At 40.5% G+C, this 23,105-nt stretch overlaps 1 protein-coding gene across 6 annotated transcripts in view; it reads left to right on the top strand.

The window, feature by feature from the left end:
* The first annotated feature begins 2,375 nt into the window (after positions 1-2,375).
* Positions 2,376-23,105, top strand: part of Cast (calpastatin) — a 115,316-nt gene continuing 94,586 nt past the window's right edge. Inside the window, exons 1-2 of one of the 6 annotated variants that reach the window (XM_031360676.1) lie at positions 2,376-2,758; positions 20,043-20,105. In XM_031360676.1, the coding sequence (XP_031216536.1) occupies positions 2,684-2,758; positions 20,043-20,105 (138 nt within the window). In that variant the 5' untranslated portion in view covers positions 2,376-2,683. Of the gene's footprint in view, positions 2,759-2,821; positions 2,904-3,262; positions 3,396-20,042; positions 20,106-23,105 lie in introns of those variants that run through there. The other 5 variants (XM_031360685.1, XM_031360675.1, XM_031360677.1 and 2 more) reach the window with 5 other exon arrangements.

The raw sequence follows: 23,105 nt of genomic DNA, 5'->3' as shown, positions 1-23,105 counted from the left end.
AAAAAAAAAAAAAAAAAAAAAGAAAGTAAAAAGAATACTTATCAGGAAACTTCCTGGAGTCTGGAATGCATTGCATATCATCTAGAAGGTCCAAGTTCTTTGGCAGTGCTTCTTTTGCAGGGATGTGAGATGGTATAGAAATAAACATGTCCCAAAGTGGAAAGGGACTTCCAGATATTGTGTACCTCAAAAGTACCTTGAATTCTTAACTTTACTTGCTCTCTGAATTAAAAAACAAACAAAACAAATACAAACAAACTCTTAGCTGTCAGATTCTACTAGACTCTTCCTTACCTGTTGTAACCTTTGCACCATATCTTTTGTATATATAAATCATATCTTGGGCCAACCTAATCTTTGATAATCCCCCCTTGCCTTGGGTTCTGTAGTCTAATGCTCTATCAGTTTCCTTCTGCTCCCAAAGTTCCCTCTCAGCTCCTTTATTTCTTTCCTGTTCTCATTTTATCCATTTCCTAATGAAAAGTGATAAGTTTCTGAATCAGAGAAGATGAAAAGGATGTAAAAGATGAAGACTGCCTTGGAGAGGATCTCCACTCACTGGCATCATGCACATGATAAAGAACAGATCAGAGCAGTCTCTCTCCTGGGTTAACTACCATTCTCCCCACTAAGGCAAGATGCCCCTTGTCAGGACCCTAGAGCACTCCTTGGGAGGCCTCTGCATGACTGTGTGTTTTCTTTTTTGTTTATCTTGTTGCATTATTCCATCCCTTAGCATAGGTCTCTGATATCTCCTTGTAGCAAGAAACTGCTGCTGCATATATTTTAAGGATAAATAGTTGCAATGTGCACAGACATCACTGTAGGAAATGCTGCCTCTGTCTATGCAGGGACTCTCTAAGATCCCTGCATGTGAAGACCTTCCTTTCATGGTTTCAGGAATTCTCAGTTACAAAGTAGAATACTTCAACTTCTGACATTAGCTTTTACTCATGGCCATTAATGTGCTGGGAAGCAATGCTTGATTTACATGAATACTGAGTCAAGCAAAGCCTGAGAAATAGCACTGTTATATTTTATGAATTTTGGTACCTAGCATATCATGTGGCAAATTGTAGTCCATAAGAAATAACAGAGACCCTCGGCTTCAGCAGATAAGGAGATGAGAGTGTTCTTTTCACCTCCTGCAATGTCTCTACCTCTTCTCTTCCTGTCCATACTGTACCAGCAGGCTTTTCTTGTCTATAATCAACAACACCCATGAAACACCATATTCCTAAAGCACATTAGTCTTTATTTACATACTGTGTATTTCCCATTGCCACCCAAACAAACACCAACTGAATCCAGATAACCTGCAAGTTCCTGGGTACCAGAGGAGTCCCAGTTCTAATCTTTGCATATCCTTCTCTCTACTATTCCTCCCTTTACATAGAAGAGTCTCAACAAATGCAAAATCATCTGTTTTAAATTCAATTTTTAAATATTCTGTTGAAAAACATAAGGCATTCTTTTCAGTCTAAGAATTTTTCCTATTCTGTATGTAAATGATGCATGCTACCAACCAATTTTTGCTAATGACAGTTTGTACACCAAAAATGTTCCACTTTTATGTACACATTCTTGCACTGCTGCCTGTCTTTTAGAATACTGGTGACATTGTACATAGAACACTTCAAGAAGAAACGCATATAATCCAAGAACATTGCTAACTTATTTGTGAGAAGTTGAGAGATATCCTTAAAATTGAAGGGACACTGGACAACCATAATTCTATTCGTCCAAGCTCCTTACACCATGTCAAATCTTGCTCTGTAATGTGGCTTCTCTCTTGTCAACTGTCTAAATCCTAGCTCTCTAGCATGTTGACAAAAGACCACAAATGACAATGCTATTGTGGTGGCACAGGCTTTTCTGTGACTAGCACTAGCCAGCAATAGCTGCACATGACATACCCTTTGGATGAGCGCTCAAAAGGATTGTTAAATTTCACTTCCAGCCCTAAAACAGGAAGTACTGCCGAAAATGAAGCCAAGGCAAAACCAAGACAACCACAGAAACATAGGCTTCAGAAAGGGAGATGACTTTAAAATCTGTGATAATCTGCTGATTTGAGAGCAGGCAGGCTCCTGCTTGTAAACTTAAAGAATTGGCTACATAAATAACCAAATACGGGACACAACACAAGCAAGTACACAACTGAGAGATCAATTTGTTTTCAAGATCCTCTCTCTTATCTGTAGTTCATATTTAGGCTAGTTTGAATTAGTGACAGATTTCAGAAAATTGTCTAATTCTTCAAATTCTTAGGAGAAGAGGTCTCGGCCACGCCCCAGTCCAGCTCTCTGATTGCACAATCACTAGATTGGTCTGGACAAGTCCACCCGGGAACTGCAACCTCCAGCCTCCCCTATTTGCGATCCACTGAGAACCCTGCAGTTCTGGGGCCAGTCTAGGGAGGGTCTTGAGTACAAACCCAGGGCAGACAGTGTTAAAACTTGCAGCTCTGGGTTGCTAAGAAGTTGGGCCTTCTGCAGTGAGCGGCGGGCAGGAAGGGGAGGGCCTAACTGGGCGAGGGGGAGCTGGGCGCGGGCTCAGGGCTGGGTCAGAAAAGCTGCCTCACTGCACTGTCCGGCTCCTCCCGTCCGAGCTCTGGCTGGGACCTCCTAGACAATTTCGCGGCGCTTTCCCGGAGGCTGCGCCCTCAGCGGCTTCACCAAAAATGTCCCAGCCCGGCCCGAAGCCTGCCGCCTCTCCCAGGCCCCGTCGCGGCGCGGCAGCTCGCCACACCCAGGAGGTGAGTAGTCTTCCAGACTGAGCCTCGGGGCAAGCGGCAAAGGGCCCAAGTCTTGGAGTGTCCCGCCGTAGTCCTGGGGCGTTGCCCCTCCTTACACCTTCCAGAGTGGGAAAGGGATCAGACCTTCGTGCCTGCCGGCAAACAGGTGACTCAAGGCTCTCCGAATTGGGTAGTGACACGAGTTGGGTAGAGGGGTTCCTGGGGCAACGCGGGCTAGTGAGATCAGAGCAGTGCGCGTGGGCATGGAGGCAGAATAAAGTTGACTTGGGACCTCCGGAGTGGGCTCGACTGGCTGGGCAGAGGGGTTCTGCCCTCCGTGTGGTCATCCCCGCCCCCCACCGCACCCCGCCCTCCAAGTAGGGAGTGGCAGCTGAAGAACTGATACCCACCTCTTTCCTAATTAGCCTTGGGCCAAATCGGATGGGGCGGGACCAAGCTCGCTGTGGGCGGGCCCTGCAGCTCCTTTCCCCCTTGTGCCCTCCCACCTGGCAGCTGTGTCCTGTGCTGTGTCAGCCAGGTCCCAGCCAAGCAGAGTCATCGTGGCGCCAACAGCACCTTACTCTGCGTCCTCGACAGGTTGCCAGCGGAGCAAGTCAGGGTTGTCGCCATGGCATTCGCAAGTTGGTGGTACAAGACGGTAAATAGAAGGGGCCGGGTCTGGGCAGGTCTGGGAAGGAAGTGTATTTACCTCATTCCTCTGGGAAGTAGAGGAAATACATTCAGAAGTTGGAGGGTCAAGGGCAGGGACCAGGTGAGACCTCCTTGCGTACCTTCTGGTTAAGCTCCGGCAGACGCAGAAGGCTCTACGTTCAGTGGTATGCGGATGCAGATGGGCGGTACAGTCTGGGCGGCGAGGTGCACCAAGATCAGCTCGCATTCCCAAATTGAATGGACAGCAATCCTTAATTCCGCCTTTGGAACACATACCTGGATAGGTAGTCAAGAGGCACTGTAGCTCAGGTTTAGTTTTTCAACTGCTAAGTCAAGATAAAAACTTACAAAGAAAAGAATGGTCAAGCAATTTCAAACTCGAAAGAGGAGGGTGGAGAATGGAAAAGAAGAAAACATCAGGGAACAACTGATCAGTTTTCAGGGGGTGATGGGGGAGAGAGAGAAATGAGTATATCTCACTATATTACTTTACAAGAGGACAAACGTGTTCCATTTGGTTAGTGCACTGAACGTCTGTCCTACCAAGAATGTGTTATACCCAATCAAGTTGGAACTTGTAATATCTTAAAACCAGGAAGCATGGTTTTAACATTACATTTAAAAAAAAAAAAAACCAACAAAACCAAAAGAGTTCACAAACCCTTTGGTGACAAAGAGTCATAAGTTGATTTATGGCGAGAATTTCAAAATCTTAGGTTCACCTACCTCTTAGTAGGTGGTATGGAAAAAGTAAAGATGCAGTAACCAGATAATCTTTGCATCTAGAAACTTTGGGTTAGAATTAGAAAATAGGCAGTGAGGACTGATTGATCATCTAGGTGCGCTAGCCTTCAAGTGCACTGTAGAGTTCTTGAAGTCAAGTGGCAATGATTTCAATGTGTCTTTGTAAATGTGTTCCATATCTGTAAAATAGCAAATATATATATAAGGACTAGATTCAGCAGTAGATGTGCCACATACATGTTTTCAGTGATGTTTCTTCATGAATGTTCTTTCTTATACTTTTCTGTGCTATTTAAATGTATAGTTTTATTTATTTTATATATTTTATTGATTATTTTATTTATTTATATTTCAAATGTTATTCCCCTTCCTGGTTTCCCCTCTACAAACCTCCTATTCCATCCCCTCTCTCCCTGCTTCTGTGAGGGAGCTCCCCTACTCTCCCACCCATTTCTGCCTCACTGCCTTAGGATTCCCCTACACTGGGGCATCCAGCCTCCACAGGACCAAGGGTCTCCCTCCCATTGAAGCCAGATAAGGTAGTCCTCTGCTTCATATGCAGCTGGAGCAATGAATCCCTCATGTATACTCTTTGGTGGTTTAGTCCCTGGAAGCTCTGGGGGGTCTATTGGTTGGTATTGTTGTTCTTCCTATATATAGTTTTATTAATGTGCTAAGAGCAAAGGTTTGCTTTGAGGTGTGATTGTCCCAGAATTCTTATCGAAATGCACCCATTAAATTATCTGCAAATATAGATGACAGGTGTTCAACTAACATCAACTAACACCCAAAGTTTGCAGAAGGGAAAGCAGGAAGGGGGATAACATTCAAAATGTAAATAATGCCAAGCGTGGCATTGTCTAAAGGCAATTGTGCCAGGCTACTTAGATGATAGCTTAAATCTTTGCTTTTAATACCTACTGCACCATGTTAGACACTTTGATGTTTCTGCTAAAGTACCCATTACAAGCCAGTTTAGGAATTATTTAAGACATCTGCTTGGTGCTAACTTTCTATAATTTTCAGCATGTCTGTGATCAAGCTTTGACTTTTCTCCAGGAGAAATGTACTATGAGACCCAAAAGGGCTTTAAAAAAAATTAACAGTCGCATTAACAAAAATATTTTAAGAAATCAAGTTAATGTTAATAGCATTTTTATTAACTGGCTTTATCCTAGGTGTCATCTAAGCATGTAATATGTGCTAAAAATGACAAGTCACCTCTTTTTTTGTGATAACTACTCAAAAATCTGGCTGTGCTATGTATGTTATACTCACAGTACCTCCCAATTCACACTTCCCACATTTCAGAGCTTTCACCTGCCACTGTGGCTAGTGGAATAGCATCAGGTAGAAGAAAGCTCTAAAGGGCTTGTCTTTAACCTTCTTTTGTTTGCTTGTTTGTTTGTGGTTTTTTTTACAGCTTATCTATAAGTGATCATAGACCATTTTGAGAATGAAATGTAGTACTTTCAAAAATATACATATATAATTTGTCTCTTCAAGGTATGCAAAGTCTGTCCAAATCTCTCTCCAATGGTTCTCACAGCCAACTTTTAACATATAGGTACATATGCATACATATATTCCCTACATTCTGTGTATATATAAAATATGTGTATATATTTTTATATGTGTAATTTGTATATGAGTAATTTTTTTGTTTATGTTCCTATGAATAAAGGCTTGCAGTTGAACCCTTTTATCACATATTCAGCCACCAATCAAAAATGATTTTTAAAAATTGAATCCTCACTGAACGTGTATCAATTACTTTTGTCATTATTCCCCAAATAGTATAACAAAACTGTTGAAATGCCATAATATTGTGTATTATAAAGCACACAGGGACAGTGAATAGGTTAGAATGTAAACATGCTATTTTATTTTGTTTGTGTTTTTTACAGCTTATCTATAAGTAATCACAGATCATTTTAAGAATGGAATGTAGTACTTTATCTCAAATATATACATAATAATTTGCCTCTTTAAGGTATGCAAAGTCTGTACAAATCTCTCTCCAAGCCATTTGAGCATCTTCAGGATGGTGATTTTCCAAAAAACTTTCTGAAACCAGTTTCCACACACATGTCCTTGTATAATACTTCTAGTGAATCCTATAATTAGAATATCCCTAGTAGGGTTCTTTAAATAATAAAAATAATGTGAATGATCTCACTTTATACAGAATAAAGTAGAGTAATGTAAAGATATGTCATTTAAGAGCATACTACCTGGAAAGCCAACCAAGGAAACCTAATATTGTACATTTTCATACTGATTACCATCAGCATCTGAATATTTTTAATTGTAGTAAAAACTGATTTCATAAAATGTAAAAAGCTACATTTAAAGAATATCTGATGAGCATCATAATTATCAGAGCTTAGTATATTTGGCTTACATAAGTATTCAGATTCCTGAGTTATACATTAATTTTATTATCCTGTGATAATTAAAAGTGTTTCTTAGTTTTAATTAGATTCATAGCCCCAGTGAGAGCATAATCAAGGTACTCAATCATTTGGAAGGCTCTACCATTCCAGCTAGACTGGGCAAAGTGTTTCAGACTACCCATGGCAAAACAAACAACTTGGTTGCAATTGTTTTTTTTTCGGGGGCGGGGGAGAGACAAAATTATGTATTTAAAGCAGCAAGAATAAAGAGGTCAGATGTCACAGTTTTTTTGGTTGGCAGTTCCCTAATGGAATGTTTTTCCATTGCATAAAAGCCTTTTAAACTGAGTAGCATATGATGATATTGTTCTTTAATTAGTCTTAAAACTTCTCAGAAAGTTAATTATATTATTCAAATGGTTTTCAAAGAGTGGTGTGGCTCTCTGTTTTGGAAACAGAGGGTGGTCATTTGAGAGTCCAAGGTGGACACACAACTGGTAGTTAGTTCTCAGCAGGCTATTTCAGCACCAGCAGGGCGTCTGTCAAGCTTCCATTTCCCCACTTGAGAATATTTTTAAGATCTAATTTTTATTAGCATGACAGTAAAGTTCTGTTCCTCAAGTTGTTTTGTTTTCCTTTTATGAAAACTTATTAAGAAATACTATCACTACCATAAATTGTAAAAGTTAAATTAGTTAAGAAAATTGTTAAAAACTGTTCCATCCAGAGAAGAATCTTGGTTGTGTAAGTTACCACTTCGGATGGAGAACCAGTTAGTTCAGAAGGAGTGTGTGTGTGTGTGTGTGTGTGTGTGTGTGTGTGTGTGTGTGTGTGTGTGTGTGGAGGGGGACGGGGTCAATATTCCATAATGTGCATGTGGAGGTCAGAGAACAGCTGGTGCACTCAATTCTTTCCGACCTGCCATGTGGGTTCCAGGAGTCAAACTCAGCTGTCAGGCTTGGTTGGTGCTAAGAGCTTTTACCTACTGAGCATCTCACTGCCCACATTCTCTTACAATATTTGTTTTGTTCCCATGATACCTAGCTTGTAGTGGACATTCACTCATTTTTCTTTGGCATGGTTAATAAGCCCTGCACCCTATAGTAGCCCTTTCTGTGAGTTTTGACACTTTTCAGTTTTATAACTAGAACAGCTATGATTTTACCTTTGGGTGACTCTGTGAGGTAAATAATCTCGAGATAACAGTCACTTAAAGTTTTCCAAACATCTTAATAGTAAAAATTTCCATATGAGCAGAAGATAAAGGGCAAAATTAACACCCACAAATCAACTGGCATCCTTAATGATCAACATTGTATCAGTCTATCTCCAGATCCTACTTCCACATAAAGTTTTTAAATGGATGTGAATTGCCAGTTTAAATTACACATATGGCCAAGGTGTAGGCTGTTGAAAAGAATGGATTTTCATTCTACATGTGTTTTCCCCCTCTCTGGTGTAATCTGGAGTGAGACAATCACAGTGATGTGATACAACACTAAACAAACGCTTTCCTGACAACTAAACTTTTGACTTAGAAAATGAAACTTCCATATCTACAATTAGTTCTTGTTCATTTCATGAAATCAAACTGTTGTCAAAGGGAAAAGAGAGATATGGCAATACTTTGTATTCTTATTGCATTTTTTTTTTAGATTTATTATTATAAACAATTACACTGTAGTTGTCTTCAGACACACCAGAAGAGGGCATCAGATCTTATTACAGATGGTTGTGAGCTACCATGTGGTTGCTAGGATTTGAACTCAGGACCTTTGGAAGAGCAGTTGGTGCTCCTACCCGCTGATCCATTTCACCAGCCCCTACTTTGTATTCTTTAAGACCAGCTTTGTCTCTGTGGCTTGCCTCTGTTCTTTATTGTTGTTGCCTTTATTCTCCCCGACAGTGCAGGAAAAAAAAAAAACATGGGCTTAGACAATTCTAAAATCTCATTCTTTCTGCAATAGTATCTTTTTCAATAACTCTTAATAAAAACGATTAGCCAGCGTAGGAAAACAGAGTTGAGTCAGTTTACACTTTAACACTGAAAATCCACTAGCTTTTGGGATAGTTGTCACTCTATTAAAGAAGAAGAAACCGAAAGGTTGAATTATTTTCCCAAGATCACACGACCTTTGGAATTCTTTTTAATCAGTTTTTCACTGTTAGCTAAGAGATGGAAATGATTCTGAGCATTTATGTCTGCAGAATGTGAGACAGGAAGTAGGTTACCCAGTCAACAGATAAGACTGGAAAACCAGCAGAGAAGGACAAGGTAACCAGACCATAGAAGTTATGAGATCTCCAGTAGCCCTAGGCAGGAGGATCTGCAGGGTTACCTTGTAAGAGCCAAAATGACAATTCATTTGGCCTCCTATCCTAGAAAGGCCCCAGGATCAGAAAGAAGATCAGGCTCTGTGTGTGTGTGTGTGTGTGTGTGTGTGTGTGTGTGTGTGTGACCCCCACCCATTCATATCACTCTAGATTCTAGATCAGTGGTTCTCAACTTTCCTAACTCTGCAGTCCTTTAATAGTTTCTCATGTTGTGTTGATTCACCAGCAATGATTTTGCTACTGATATGAATTGCAATGTAAATAACTGTGTTTTTCGATGGTCTGTGGCACCCCTGTGAAAGGGACCTTAGACGCCCCAAAGGAGTCGCAACCCACTAAATGAGAACTGCTGCTCTAGGTTCTCACCCAGCCAGTAGTTGCCTCTTGTTGGCCAAACCCAGACTGAGATTATCCATTCTGAGAAGCAGCCTGGGAAGACTCTGATAATACCAGCAGAGGTTGTGAGGAAAGGAAACTACTGTTTGGTGCACAGCTGGTGTAAAGCAAAGGCAGCTTTACATCGCAGTCCTTCTGATTGTTTGCTGAATAATCTCACTTTATGAAGCAGAGCACATACAAGCACAGATCTCTAAAGTTTTGTGGTTATATTTTTTTTCTTTTGGAAAATACCAATTTACACATGGCCCCTTAATTTTTCAAGCTATTTTCTCAGCCTTCCTTCTTTATCTAGTTTAGTGATCTAAAAAGAACAGAGGATTTTTAGAAGTTTATGAAAATTAAAGCATTTAAGCAAGCATTGATACTCAGTCTCACCCCATGTCCAAGAAAAGAAAGAATGTAAATTCCCTCTGATTAGAAAGGCAATGTGTTATAACAAGAACACAGGTTCCACTATGTTCATAGCAGCCTTATTTATAATAGCCAGAAGCTGGAAACAACCCAGATATCCTTCAACAGAGGAATGGACACAGAAAATGTGGTACACTTACACAATGGAGTACTACTCAGCCATTAAAAACAATGACTTCATGAAATTCTTAGGCAAATGGATGGAACTAGAAAATATCATCCTGAGTGAGGTGACCCAATCACAAAAGAACACACATGTTATGCACTCAGTGATAAGAGGGTATTAGTCCAGAAGCTCGGAATACCCAAGATACAATTCACAGACCACATGAAGCTCAAGAAGAAGTAAGATCAAAGTGTGGGTACTTCAGTCCTTCTTAAAAAGAGTAACAAAATACTCATGGGAGCAAATACAGAGACAAAGTGTGGAGCAGAGACTGAAGGAAAGGCCATCCATGCACTGCCCCATCCATCCCATATACAGTCACCAAACCCAGACACTACTGTGGATGCCAACAAGTGCTTGCTGACAGAACCCTGATATAGCTGTCTCCTGAGAGGCTCTGCCAGAACCTGACAAACACAGAGGTGGATGCTTGCAGCCAACCATTGGACTAAGCACAGGGTCCCCAGTAGAGAAGTTAGAGAAAGGATTGAAGGAGCTGAAGAGGTTTGCAACCTCACAGGAAGAACAACAGTACCAACCAACCAGACCCCTCAGAGCTCCCATGGACTAAACCACCAACCAAAGAGTACACATGGAGGGACTCATGGCTCCAGCCGCCTATGTGGCAGAGGATGACCTTGTCAGACATCAATAGGAGGAGAGGCCCTTGGTCCTGTGAAGGCTTGATGCCCCAGTGTAGGGGAATGCCAGGGCAGGGAGGCTGGAGTGTGTGGGTGGGTAGCTGGGGGAATACGCTCATAGAAGAAGGGGGTAGGGAGATGGGATAGGGGATTTCTGGAGGGGGGGAACAGGAAAGGGGATAACATTTGATATGTAAATGAAGAAAATATTCAATAAAAAAAGAAATGCAATGTGTGCATTTAGGAAGTCATCAACGAGCAAGTGGCAACTAAGTGATAGTTTGTTTTCTTTACTGAAGAGGTAGACTGTTGTGCAGATAGGAAGATATATCCCTTGGCTTAGACTTGGACAGGAAATACTGGTGTGAAAATTGGGCACTGAGCTTCCTCCTTGGGCAAACAGTTTCCTCAGGAGATACCCAGAACTATACAGCCTGCCCACCCCTGGGAAACACCCCAAGGATACCAGCTTTGGTGTTTTGAGAAATAGTGACTTCTGTTATGGTGTCCACAAGTCGTCCTTCAAAGCCATTGTTCTCAATCCTGGATGCATAATAAAAACAGCAAAGGGATTGTAGAAAAAAATCTATTCACATCCTGACCCACACAGACACAATCTAATGTCCTGCTTTTTGGCACAAGTGTTTTCTAAAGCTCCCTAGGTGCTTGTAGCATGATTGCAGCCCTGCTAACCCAACTGGGTGCTTCTCTGTCTTCTGCAGGATCCTGAGACAAGCTTTCCTTGAGTTTGTGACATTACTGACAGAGCTGAGCTGCATGGGCTGGGGAGATCAGGTCTCCTAAGATAACCTTGTCCTTGTTCCAATTTTGCTGTCATGTCTCTGGACATGGTTATATGACCTTTGTCCAAGCTGAAGGACAGTTTTCAAGTAACATTTTCCATTTTTATCAAGTAGCTTTGTTTGGACATCAAATTCATTAACCATGTAGTTTACTCATTAAAGTCTATACGCACTATTTAAATTTTATTTCCAGACTGATGCAGTCATCCTTACAGACTGTTTCTATTCCCTCCTAAAAGGAACTCTATATCGCTTTTTTAATCCTCCGTTTCAGAAGCACACTAGCCTTAAGCACTTCTCATATTACTGGAACTGCTGGTTTTCTGCTTCCTTTGTTGGTAGATGTTTGTTTGTATTCTGCTTTGTGTGGCATGCACCCTTGTCTGTGTGTGTAACCGTGTGTATCTAGATAACATTTAGGATGGTCCCCAGATGTTGCAAAGCTCAAGTTGAGCAGAAGTCCTGAACTTTGTGACTTCTCACTCCTGATTTCTTAATAGGTTTATGGCTATGCTGTGGCAAACTATTTCTAGCATATAATGCTATGTCCTACAATGAGGACACAGGACAGTTAGTTATCCTTGCCAAGTATCTATCAGTATCTAGGTAGAAAGAATTTGGATAATTATTCCTTCTTGATATATAAGATAGGAAAGCTCTTCTGAATCCTCCCAGCCCTCCCCCGGCCAGCCATTAAACTCCTATAGCTGGTCACATTGGCCACCTCTATCTATCTACACCCTGTGTGGTTTCCTGTCTGCTCTGCTTTCAGACTGGCATTATGTCTTGCTCCTTTCTGGCTTAGACTTCTTCTCTGCTAGTCTACAACAGAACCAAAGGGTATTGAGCTTGGGTTAAATCTTTATAAGAGATTGATTTTAGAATAGGAAGATGTTTTGCTTTCATGTTAGAGTGCTAGATTACCCTAAAGACTTGATGCAAATCACAAAATCCCAGCATGGTCGTACATGTTTCTCTATCCAATCTTTGACTGGACTGTGATCATTAAGTGGCATGGCAAAGCAGAGCATCAGCTTTCTTTATCCATAGATAAGGTGACAGTGTGTGGTCCCTAGAGTCATTATAGAGAGAAAAGGGGAACACATAGGGAACATCTTGCACTGGTACAGGTTCTTTTCCCTTGCATACAACCCATTAATAGTATAGTTCATTATCTCCTGGAATCTGTCCCTGCTTCCCTCCCCACGCTTCTCTTCTTTATGGCTACCCTACCAGTCACATGTGGTAGTGATAAGCCAAGTTCTCTTTCTTACCTTTTAGAAATATTCCTGAAGTGGATCAAATATGATGTGTATCACCCTATGGATTTGGCTCACCAACTTAATAGACTGAATTGTAGTCAGTTATTCCCAACATAGAGTACTTGAATTTCAGGGAAAACATATAACTGATGTGACGACGTTATTAATAGACAGCTAAATATAGAATAAGCCCAAAAAGCTATGAGGGTAATGATTAATCTATAAAATGGCTGTTTACTAGAAGGAAATTAAATGGCATTAGTAAGATCTTGATAATGTTCTTAGCATAATAATGACATTAGGTTTATACAGGGAACTGTGCTACATTTAATGAAATGCATATTGTTTGAAATGCTAAGTGTTAAACTTCAATGTTTTTACAGTTTACTTTCTTTTCTTCTTAATTATTTTATTTGTTTTTATTTAAAATGCTGTCCCCATTCCTGGTCTCCCCACTACATTCCCTTCCCCTTTGTCTCTAAGAGGGTGCTCCCTCTCCCTACCTACCGACCCACTTCCATTTCACCTCTCTAGCTCCTTCGCTGGGCATCAAGTCTCTACAGGACCAAGTGCCTCCCCTCCCACTGATGTCAGATAAGGTAGTTCTCTGTTACATATGTACTGGGAGTCAGAGACCCACCCATGTGTATTCTTTGGTTGGTGATTTAGTCCCTGGGAGCTCTGAGGGGTCCCATTAGTTGATATTGTTCTTCCTATTGGGTTGCAATCCCCTTCAGCTCCTTTAGTCCTTCCCCTAGCTCTTCCATTGGGTTCCCTGGGCTCAGTGCAATGGTTGGCTCTGAGGGTTTGCATCTGTCTTAATAAGGTGGTGGCAAAGCCTCTCAGAGGACAGCCCTACTAGCCTGCTGTCTGCGAGCACTTCTTGGCATCAGCAATAGTATCCAGGTTTGGTGTCTGTGAATAGGATGGATTCAAAGATCTCTGGTTGGCCTTTCTTCTAGTCTCTGCTCCATTTTTGTTCCTGTGTTTCCTTTAGACAGGAATAATTGTGGGTTAAAATTTTTGAGATGGGTGGGTGATTCCATACCTCAATTGGGGGCCATGTCTATCTACTGGAGGTAGTCTTTTCAGGTTCTATCTTCCTGTTTTTAATGTCATCTCCATTGGGTCCTGGGAGCCTCTCACATTCTGGTGTCTAAGACTTTCTAGTGGTTACCTCTCCCCATATCCCTTCTCCACTGCTACATATTTCAATTCATTCTCCTGGACTTCCGTCCTTCTGTCCTGTCTCTTCCCATACTTGATCCTGCTTGCTCTTTTCCCTCCTTCTCTCCTCCCCTCTCCCATCCAGGTACCTCCCTCCCTCTGCCTCCTGTGATTATTTTGTTCCCCCTTCTAAGTGGGATTGAAGCATCCACACTTTTGGTATTCCTTCTTGTTAAGCTTCACATGGTCTGTGAGTTATAGCATGGCTATTTTTAGCTTTTTGGCTAATATCCACTTATCAGGGAGTACATACCATGTATATCCTTTTGGATCTAGATTATATCACTCAGGATGATATTTCCATTTACTTGCCTGAAACATGCATAAAGTAGTAACTGAGTATTTCATTGTGCAAATGTACCACATTTTCTGTATCCATTCTTCCTTTGAGCCACGTCTGGGTTGTTCCCAGTTTCTAGCTATTATAGATGAGGCTACTATGAACATAGTAGATCATGTGTCCTTGTTATATGTTGGAGCATCTTTTGGGTATATGCACAGTAGTAGTATAGCTAGGTTTTCAGGTGGAACTATTTCCAGTTTTCTAAGAAACAACTTGATTGATTTCCAGAGTGCTTGACCAGCTTGCAATCCCACCAGCAATGGAGGAGTGTTCGCTTTGTCCACATCCTTGCCAGCTTCTGCTGTTGCCTGAGTTTTTGATCTTAGCCATTCTGATTGCTATAAGGTGTAATCTCAAGGTCGTTTTGATTGCATTTCCCTGATGACTAAGTATGTTGAACATTTCTTTTGGTGCTTCGCTCCATTCAAGATTCCTCAGTTGAGAATTCTTTGTTTAGCTCTGTGGCCCATTTTTAATTGGGTTATTTAGTTTTCTGGAGTCTAACTTCTTAAGTTCATTGTATATTTTGGATATTAGCCCTCTATTGGATATAGGGCTAGTAAAGATCTTTTCCCAATCAGTAGGTTGCCATTTTGTCCTATTGACAGTGTCCTTTGCCTTACAGAATCTTTTCAATTTCATGAGGTCCCATTAATCAATTTTTGATCTTAGAGCCAGAGCCTGTGTTCTGTTCAGGAAATTTTCTTCTGCGCTGATGTGTTCAAGGCTCTTTCCCATTTTCTCTTCTATTAGATTCAGTGTATCTGGTTTTATGTGGAGGTCCTTCATCCACTTGGACTTGAGCTTTGTACAAGGACATAAAAATGGACCAATTTTTATTCTTCTACATGCTGACCACCAGTTGAACCAGCACCATTTGTTAAAAATACTTTCTGTTTTCCACTGGATGGTTTTGGCTCCTTTGTCAAAAATCAAATGACCATAGGTGTGTGAATTTATTTATGGGTCTTCTATTCTATTCTACTGATCGACCTGTCTTGTCTCTGAACTAATAGCATGCAGTTTTGTTTTGTTTTGTTTTGTTTTTGTTTTTGATTTTATTTTGGTTTTTCAAGGCAGGGTTTCTCTGTGTAGCCCTGGCTGTCCTGGAACTCACTCTGTAGACCAGGCTGGCCTTGAACTCAGAAATCCACCTGCCTCTGCCTCCCAAGTGCTGGGATTAAAGGTGTGCGCCACCTCTGCCTGGCTAGCATGCAGTTTTTATAACTACTGCTCTGTATTATAACTTGTCAGAAATGGTGATTCCCTATAAGTTTTTTAATTGTTTAGAATTCTTTTTGCTATCCTGAATTTTTTGTTATTCCAGATGAAGTTGAGAATTGCTCTTTCTATCTCTTGGGACCATTTGCTTGGAAATACTTTTCTAGCCTTTTAGTCTGAGGTAGTGTCTGTCATGTGTGTTTCCAGTATATCACAAAATCCTGGGTCCTGTTTAGGTATCCAGTCTCTTAGCCTATGTCTTTTCAATGGGGAATTGAGTCCATTGATGTTAAAAGAGATTAGGACCAATGATTGTTGGTTCCTGTTATTTTTGTTATTAGAGGTAGGATTATGTTTTTGTGGTTCTCTTCTTTTGAGTTTGTTGGTTTTCCTTGGGTGTAGTTCCCCCCTCCTTGGGTGGTTTTTTTTTTTTTTTTTTTTTTTTTTCTATTATCTTCTGTACAGCTGGGTTAGTGGAAAGGTATTGTTTAAATTTGGTTTTGTCTCAGCTATTAAAAACAATGAATTCATGAAATTCTTAGGCAAGTAGATGAAACTAGAAAATACCATCCTGAGTGAGGTAACCCAATCACAAAAGAACACACATGGTATGCTCAGAATACACAAGATACAATTCACAGAGCACACAAAGCTCAAGAAGAAGGAAAACTAAAGTGTGAATACTTTAGTCCTTCTTAGAAGGGTAGCAAAATACTCACAGGAAGAGATTCAGAGACAAACTGTGGGACAGAGACTGAAGGGAAGGTCATCCAGAGACTGCCCCACGTGGGGATCCATCCCATATACAGTTTCCAAACCCAGATACTATTGTGGATGCCAACAAGTGCTTGCTGACAGGAGCCCAATAGAGCTGTCTTCTGAGAGGCTCTGCCAGTGCCTGACAAATACAGAGGTGGATGCTCTCAGCCAACCATTGGACTGAGCACAGTGTCCCCAATGGAGCAGCTAGAGAAAGGACCCAAGGACCTGAAGGAGTTTGCAGCCCCATAGGAGGAACAACAATATAAACCAACCAGTACCTCCAGAGCTCCCAGGGACTAAGCCACCAACCAATGAGTGCACAATGGAGGGAGCCATGGCTCCAGCCACATATGTAGCAGAGGATGGCCTTGTCAGACATCAATGGGAGTAGAGGCGCTTGGTCCTGTGAAGGCTTGATGCCCCAGTCGTAGGGGAATGCCAGGACAGGGAAGCAGGAGTGGGTGGGTTGGTGAGCAGGGGGAGGGGGAATGGGATAGGGGGTTTTCAGAGCGAAAACCAGGGGAGGGGATAACATTTGAAATGTAAATAAAGAAAATATCTAATAAAAAAATTTAAAAAAACTTGGTTTCATCATGCAATATCTTGTTTTCTCCATCTATGGTAATTCAGAGTTTTGCTGGGTATAGTAGCCTGGGCTGGCATTTGTGTTCTCATGGGGTCTGTATGACATCTGTCCAGGATCTTCTAGCTTTCATAGTCTCTGTAATTCTGATGTTTGCCTTTATATGTCACTTGGCCTTTTTTCCCTCATTGTCTTTAATATTCTTTGTTTGTTCTGTGTATTTTTTATTGTTTTAATTGTTATGTAATGGGAGGAGTTTTTTTTTTTTTTCTGGTTCAATCTGTTTGGTGTTCTGTAGACCTCTTGTATGTTTATAGTCATCTCTTTCTTTAGGTTAGGAAAGTTTTCTTCTTTGATTTTGTTGAAGATGTTTTTCTGGCCCCATGAATTGGGAATCTTCACACTCTTCTATTCCTATTACTTTTAGGTTTGGTCTTTCCATTGTATTCTGAATTTCCTGGATGTTTTGGGTTAGGTGCTTTTTGCACTTTGTATTTTCTTTGACTGTTGTGTCAATATATTCTATGGTATCTTCTATGCCTAAGATTCTCTCTCCTATCTCTTGTATTCTGTTGGTAATGCTTGCATTTGTCAATCCTGATCTCTTCCTAGGTTTTTTTTTTTTTTCTCCAGTGTTGCCTCCCTTTGTGATTTCTTTATTGTTTTTATTTCCATTTTTGGATCCTGGACAGTTTTGTTCAAATTCCTCACCTGTTTGATTGTGTTTTCCTATATTTCTTTAAGAGATTCATGTGTTTCTACATTTTACTTTCTAGTACAGGAATACATAATCCTGTGGTTGTGTTTGGAAACATAGCAAAATTCAGTGTACTGGATGGTTTTCTATCAGTTTGACAGAAGGTAAAGTAATCTAAGAGGAGGGCCCCTCAATTAAGGAAATGCCTCCATAAGACCTAGCTGTAGCCAGTTCCATAAAGCATTTTAATTGCAAGTGGTATCATTGCTAGTCTGGTGGTCCTGGAAAGCAGGGTGATTAAGCCATTAGGAGGAGAGCAGTACATAGCACCCCTCCATGACCTCTGTCTCAGCTCCTGACTCCATGTTCATACCATGTTTAGGTTCCTATGTTGACTTTGATGATGAATAGTGATATGGAACTGTAAGCTGAATAATCTCTTCCCTTCCCAAGTTGTTTTGGTCATAGTGTTCAATTGTAGCTACAGTAATCCTAACTAAGATGTACAGTGAAAGCACTAATAGCTGCTGAATCTAAGTCGCACGCATACAGGAAATAGGAAAGTTATTCTTACAGCTTTCTTGTATATTTGAAAAACCTTAATAAAATGATAGATTAAAAAATGAACTGAAAAAAAATTTACTCAGGATACTATAAAAATGCTGGAGCTTAATCATAAATGATTTTTATTTGTGTTAATTATTGTTAATGATAACTTTTCTATTCACTTAAAATTTTATTCCTTCTTAAAAGGGGGAATCAAATACCCACGGAAGGAGTTGCAGAGATTAGCTATGGAGCAGGGACTGAAGGAAGGACAGGCCAGCCTAAATATAGCTATCTCCTGAGAGGCTCTGACAGTACCTGACTAATACAGATGTAGAGGCTCACAGCCATCCATTGAACTGAGTACAGGGTCCCCAGTGAAGGACTTAGAGAAAGGACCTATGGAGCTGAGGGGTTTGCAGCCCCTTAGGACGAACAACAGTATGAACTAACTAGTACCCTCAGAGCTCCCAGGGTCTCAACCACCAACCAAGGACTGCACATGGTAGGTCTGATTGTTCTGGCAGCATGTGTTTAGTAGAGGATTGCAAATTTGATCATCAATAGGAGGAGAGGACCTTGGCCCTGTGAAGGTTCTGTGCCCCAGTGTAGGGGAATGCCAGGGCCAATAAGTGGGAGAGGGGTGGGGTAGCAGGCATGGGGAGGGGGGAGGCAACAGGGGTTTGTTCTTGTTGTTTTTGTTTGTTTGTTTCAAACTTGGTTTACTTTTTATTTCATTATTTTATGTATATAAGTGTTTTATGTGTATGTCTCTGCACCAAATATAAGGCTGGTGCTCAAGGAGGACACAAGAGGGATTTCCCCTTACACTGGAATTAGAGATGATTGTAAGCTACTATGTCGACACTAGTAACCAAACCAATGTTCTTTGGAAGAGGAGCCAGTGCTCTTAACCTCGGAACTATCTTTAGCCCTAATAATTTGGTTTCAATAAGGACGATGAGGATTGAAACCAACAGAGAACTGTCATTTGTTTTACATTTGACTCCCTTGTCTTCTTTTCCCAATGTCTATCATTTCTCACAGCATGTAAGAAGTTAATAGTCTTTTGTTTCCTCTTTCAAAGAGCATACAAATATTATTTTTCTCAAGAAGATGATCAATAGAGGAAACCAAAATAGACTTATTTTACCTTATCGTCAAGGCAAATGAGCATATGAACTTCTTGAAGATCTGTGTTCCTCATAAAAATACTTACAGCTGGGCTGGAGAGGTAGCTCAGCAATTTAAGAGCAGTGGCTGCTCTTCCAGAGGATCCAGGTTCAATTCCCAGCACTCACATGGCAGCTCACAACTGTAACTCCAGTTCCAGAGGATATGACACCCTCATACAAACATGCATGTAGACAAACACTGATGCACATAAATAAGTAAACATTAAAAAACCTTATAGCTATCTGGATTGCTAGACAATCTATCCTTATTGTCTAGAAAAATAATGATTCTATTAATGAACATAGTTAAAATTAAAAACATAAATAGGAGCAGTTGGATGCATGGATTTTCCTTCACATTTTATCATTCTGTGTTGGTAAATATTGAATGGAAGAACTCTAAGAGAATTCTGAGTTGTTGGAACTGATGGCTGACCTACAATGTTGTAGACCTTTGTCCTTATCACATACAACTTGCTTGTGCCCATGCTGAACTGATGCTTAAGAGTGGCTGCAGACACAGCATTTCTTAAAAGATCTCATCTCCATGATAAACAGATGTCTCCCAGACTAGTAATTTGGGCTTCAGAAATCCACATGGTACTCTATAGGGGATGAGATGCCAAAACGCCATTACTGTCAGCTTTGCATCTGGTTAATTATAGACTGATTTCCTGACTCCAAAATTAATATCTCTCTGATCCTTTGACTTTTGAGATCCTCTGACTAACCGAGACTTCCCAGTATTCTCTAGGGAAACATCAAAAGGGTGTTTGGTTTTTTGTTTGTTTGTTTTTTTTCTTGTTTTGGTTTTTTATAATTGCTGTTTTTTTTAAATGCATTTAGCCTTTTAAATTAAAGAGGCAATTGTCTTAAATCACTTTCCTATATTAAATATTATCTATTTTCTTTTATATTTATAGCATGTTAATGAAAAGAATATTGGATCATCATCTAAACCAGGAGAAAAGAAAGGATCTGATGAGGTAATTTCTGCAATACTTATTACCGTTTTCTTTGTGATGCTTTTAAAATTATGAATTTTGGTTTTCAATATTAAATAATATAAGGTGTACTTACTCGGCAATTAGCAACATTAGGGAGCTTTTTGTACGCCTTTGTACTATGCTGTGTGTGCGTGTGTGCAATGATGTTTGTAAATGTGAGTGCCATGGGTGTACATGTACCCATGTATGTAGGTTTGGAGGTCAGAGATCAGTTGCCTTCAGCTTTTATTTAGGGTCTCTGTTATTTTTATGTTATGTACACAAGCTTAGCTGAGCCAGACATTTCCAGTGATTCTCCTGTCTCTGCCTCTCATCTCCCTGTACAAAGCCTGCAATGACAGACACACACACACACACTGTGGATCAAGCTTTTCATGAGTTCTGGGGACCTGAACTCAAATCTTCATGCTTGCATAGCAAGTGCTTTTACCTGTTGTGTGTAGCTTTTGCTACTCTGCCTAAGCTCCGGGAATGGGCGCCCCAATACTAGTCCCCACCCAGAGAATATTGGATCTGCAGATGAAAAACACAGACACACACAATGCCCAATTTCAACCTGTCTATGGCTCAATTGCTGGGCACTACTAATGCACTGTGGCTAGTGTGCCCTTCCCAATACTTTTAGCTCATCACTTCTCATTCTGCACTAGCTTCAGTTGCACAGCTGCCCATAGTCCCAGCTATAACCCCAACCTCCACCTGGAACAACACCTCACAGCCGCTCCGCCAGAGATCTCACATGGCTTGTTTTCTTTCCTCCCTCCGGAAGCATGGTGAACACACCTTCTCTGTCCTCTCCTTCGACCTGCTAGCTTGCCCTGTGGGGATCTGGAAGTCCTGCCGATTCCTTCTGCCCAGCAATTGGCCAATGGCATCTTTACTGATAGATGAAGAACCAATTGTGGACCAGGACCTTAGCATCAGAACCACCCCTACATCTACCCACTGAGCTACCTTCCCAGTCATGAAAAACTTAACTTTAACTATGATTTGATTCAAGAATGTTAGTGGGAAATCCTGAAAATAAAATCTCCATAGTAATCTTCAGAATGGAACCTTTAGACAGTTTCAGTTTAGAAACAGAGCCCAGTTTGGGATGTCTTCCTGTAAGACATGGAGCTTTTGTTTTGTTGGTGAGCGTGGCAAATATTGAAGGAAGCTGAGAGTAATGGCAAGAGGGGACATATGTTTTCATGTATGTGCACCATGAAAGGAGAAGAGTGGTAGCCTAGATTAATAGGTCATTCAGGGTTGGAGACAAAGCCAAGAGAACTATTATTATCTGCATCAGTGCAGTGGAGACACGGTAAGATCTTGTTTTGAGAGATGTGTGTGTGTGTGTGTGTGTGTGTGTGTGTGTGTGTGTGTGTGTGTGTGTTGTTCTTGTGAATTTCTGCTTCGGCTGATGGCAAGCCATTGTGAGCTACCAGTGCCGACCTATTTAACTAGAGGTGTCCTGTGATAATTTTGTTTTCCAAAGGTCACTGGGTTTGCATTTCTGCCTTGTTAACAATTTTTAGAGGACATACTAACCCTTGAGAATGATTCTTTTGGAGAATAGTTTTATAGTCATGGAAGTGTTTCAGTGCTAGTTGTTCACATAAAACTTTTAGGGAAGCATTGTACCCTGTCTTCTGCTATGGTGGTTATTCTCAGTGGACCTCATCACTTTTACTTACAAGAAATTGTCTCACTTCCCATTGTTAGTAACTATATGGCCCAGAAAACTAGATATATAAAAAGAATAAAGTGGCTCTTATTTTTTGTTTTCATTGTCAATATTGAGCAGGTATTCTTGTAAATTGAGACTATGTTCCTCCTCATTATCTACAGTTCTGGAATATTCAGTATATAAGTACTGTTTTCTTGTCAATGTTTCTGTTTCTACCAATGTAGAACATTTCTACCAAATGTTTTTGTTTCTACCAATGTCTATAAAAATGTACTTAAGAGTATTCCTGGTTTTTTTAAAAGAATTATTTATTTTATGAGTACACTATAGCTGTCTTCAGACACAACACAAGAGGGCATTGGATCCCATTACATATGGTTGTAAGCCACCATGTGGTTGCTGGGAATTGAACTCAGGACCTCTGGAAGGACAACCAGTGCTTTTAACCACTAAGCCATCTATCCAGTCTGAATATTTCTTTTTATTACATTTTAACACTTATTTATACCTCCCTTTTCATTTCCGATTTTGTTAATTTGCATACTGTCTCTGTGCCCTCTATTTAGTCTGGCTAAGTGTTTATCTATTTTATTGGTTTTCTCAAAGAACCAGCTCCAGTTTTGTTGATTCTTTGAATAGTCCTTTTTGTTTCTACTTGTATTTAACAACTATGAATATATGGCATTAATTTAAAAATATACACAAAATTTTGTAGCAGTATATATTAATGTGTGTGTGTATATATGTGTAGTCACAGATATGACAGTGTGTGTATGGAGATTAGAGGACAATTTCTTTCAGGAGTCAGTTCCACCCTGTGGGTCCAGAGGCCAAGCTCAGGTCACCATGCATTACAGAAAGAACCTTGACCCAGTGAACTACCTTACTGACCCTAATTTTCAATTTTTCTCACCATAGAAATTTGTGTTGAAAATTTTTGTTTCTATGGAATGCAAATTTTTTGTTGTTGTTGTTTTGTTTTCGAGACAGGGTTTCTCTGTGTACTCCTGGCTGTCCTGAAACTCACTCTGTAGACCAGGCTGGCCTTGAACTCAGAAATGCACCTGCTTCTGCCTCCCAAGTGTTGGGATTAAAGGCATGCACCACCACTGCCCGACAGAATGCAAATTTTTAAGGATAAAAAGGAAAAGTAAGATTTAACTCTATTTCCTTTAAAAATCATTAATAAATTCCCATATAAAAACCCATTTTTTTTCTATGAAATTATCTGCTAGGGCCACTGAGAGGAAGAGTGGGTTGTTGGTTGGTGGCTGTTGGTTGTAGTTTATTAAGTAGTCGTGGACAAA

This window comes from Mastomys coucha, unplaced genomic scaffold, assembly GCF_008632895.1.
Source record: "Mastomys coucha isolate ucsf_1 unplaced genomic scaffold, UCSF_Mcou_1 pScaffold8, whole genome shotgun sequence".
In the NCBI taxonomy this organism is placed as follows: domain Eukaryota; kingdom Metazoa; phylum Chordata; class Mammalia; order Rodentia; family Muridae; genus Mastomys; species Mastomys coucha.
The sequence above is the reverse complement of the archived record's forward strand: the minus strand, read 5'-3'. Positions and strand labels throughout refer to the sequence as shown.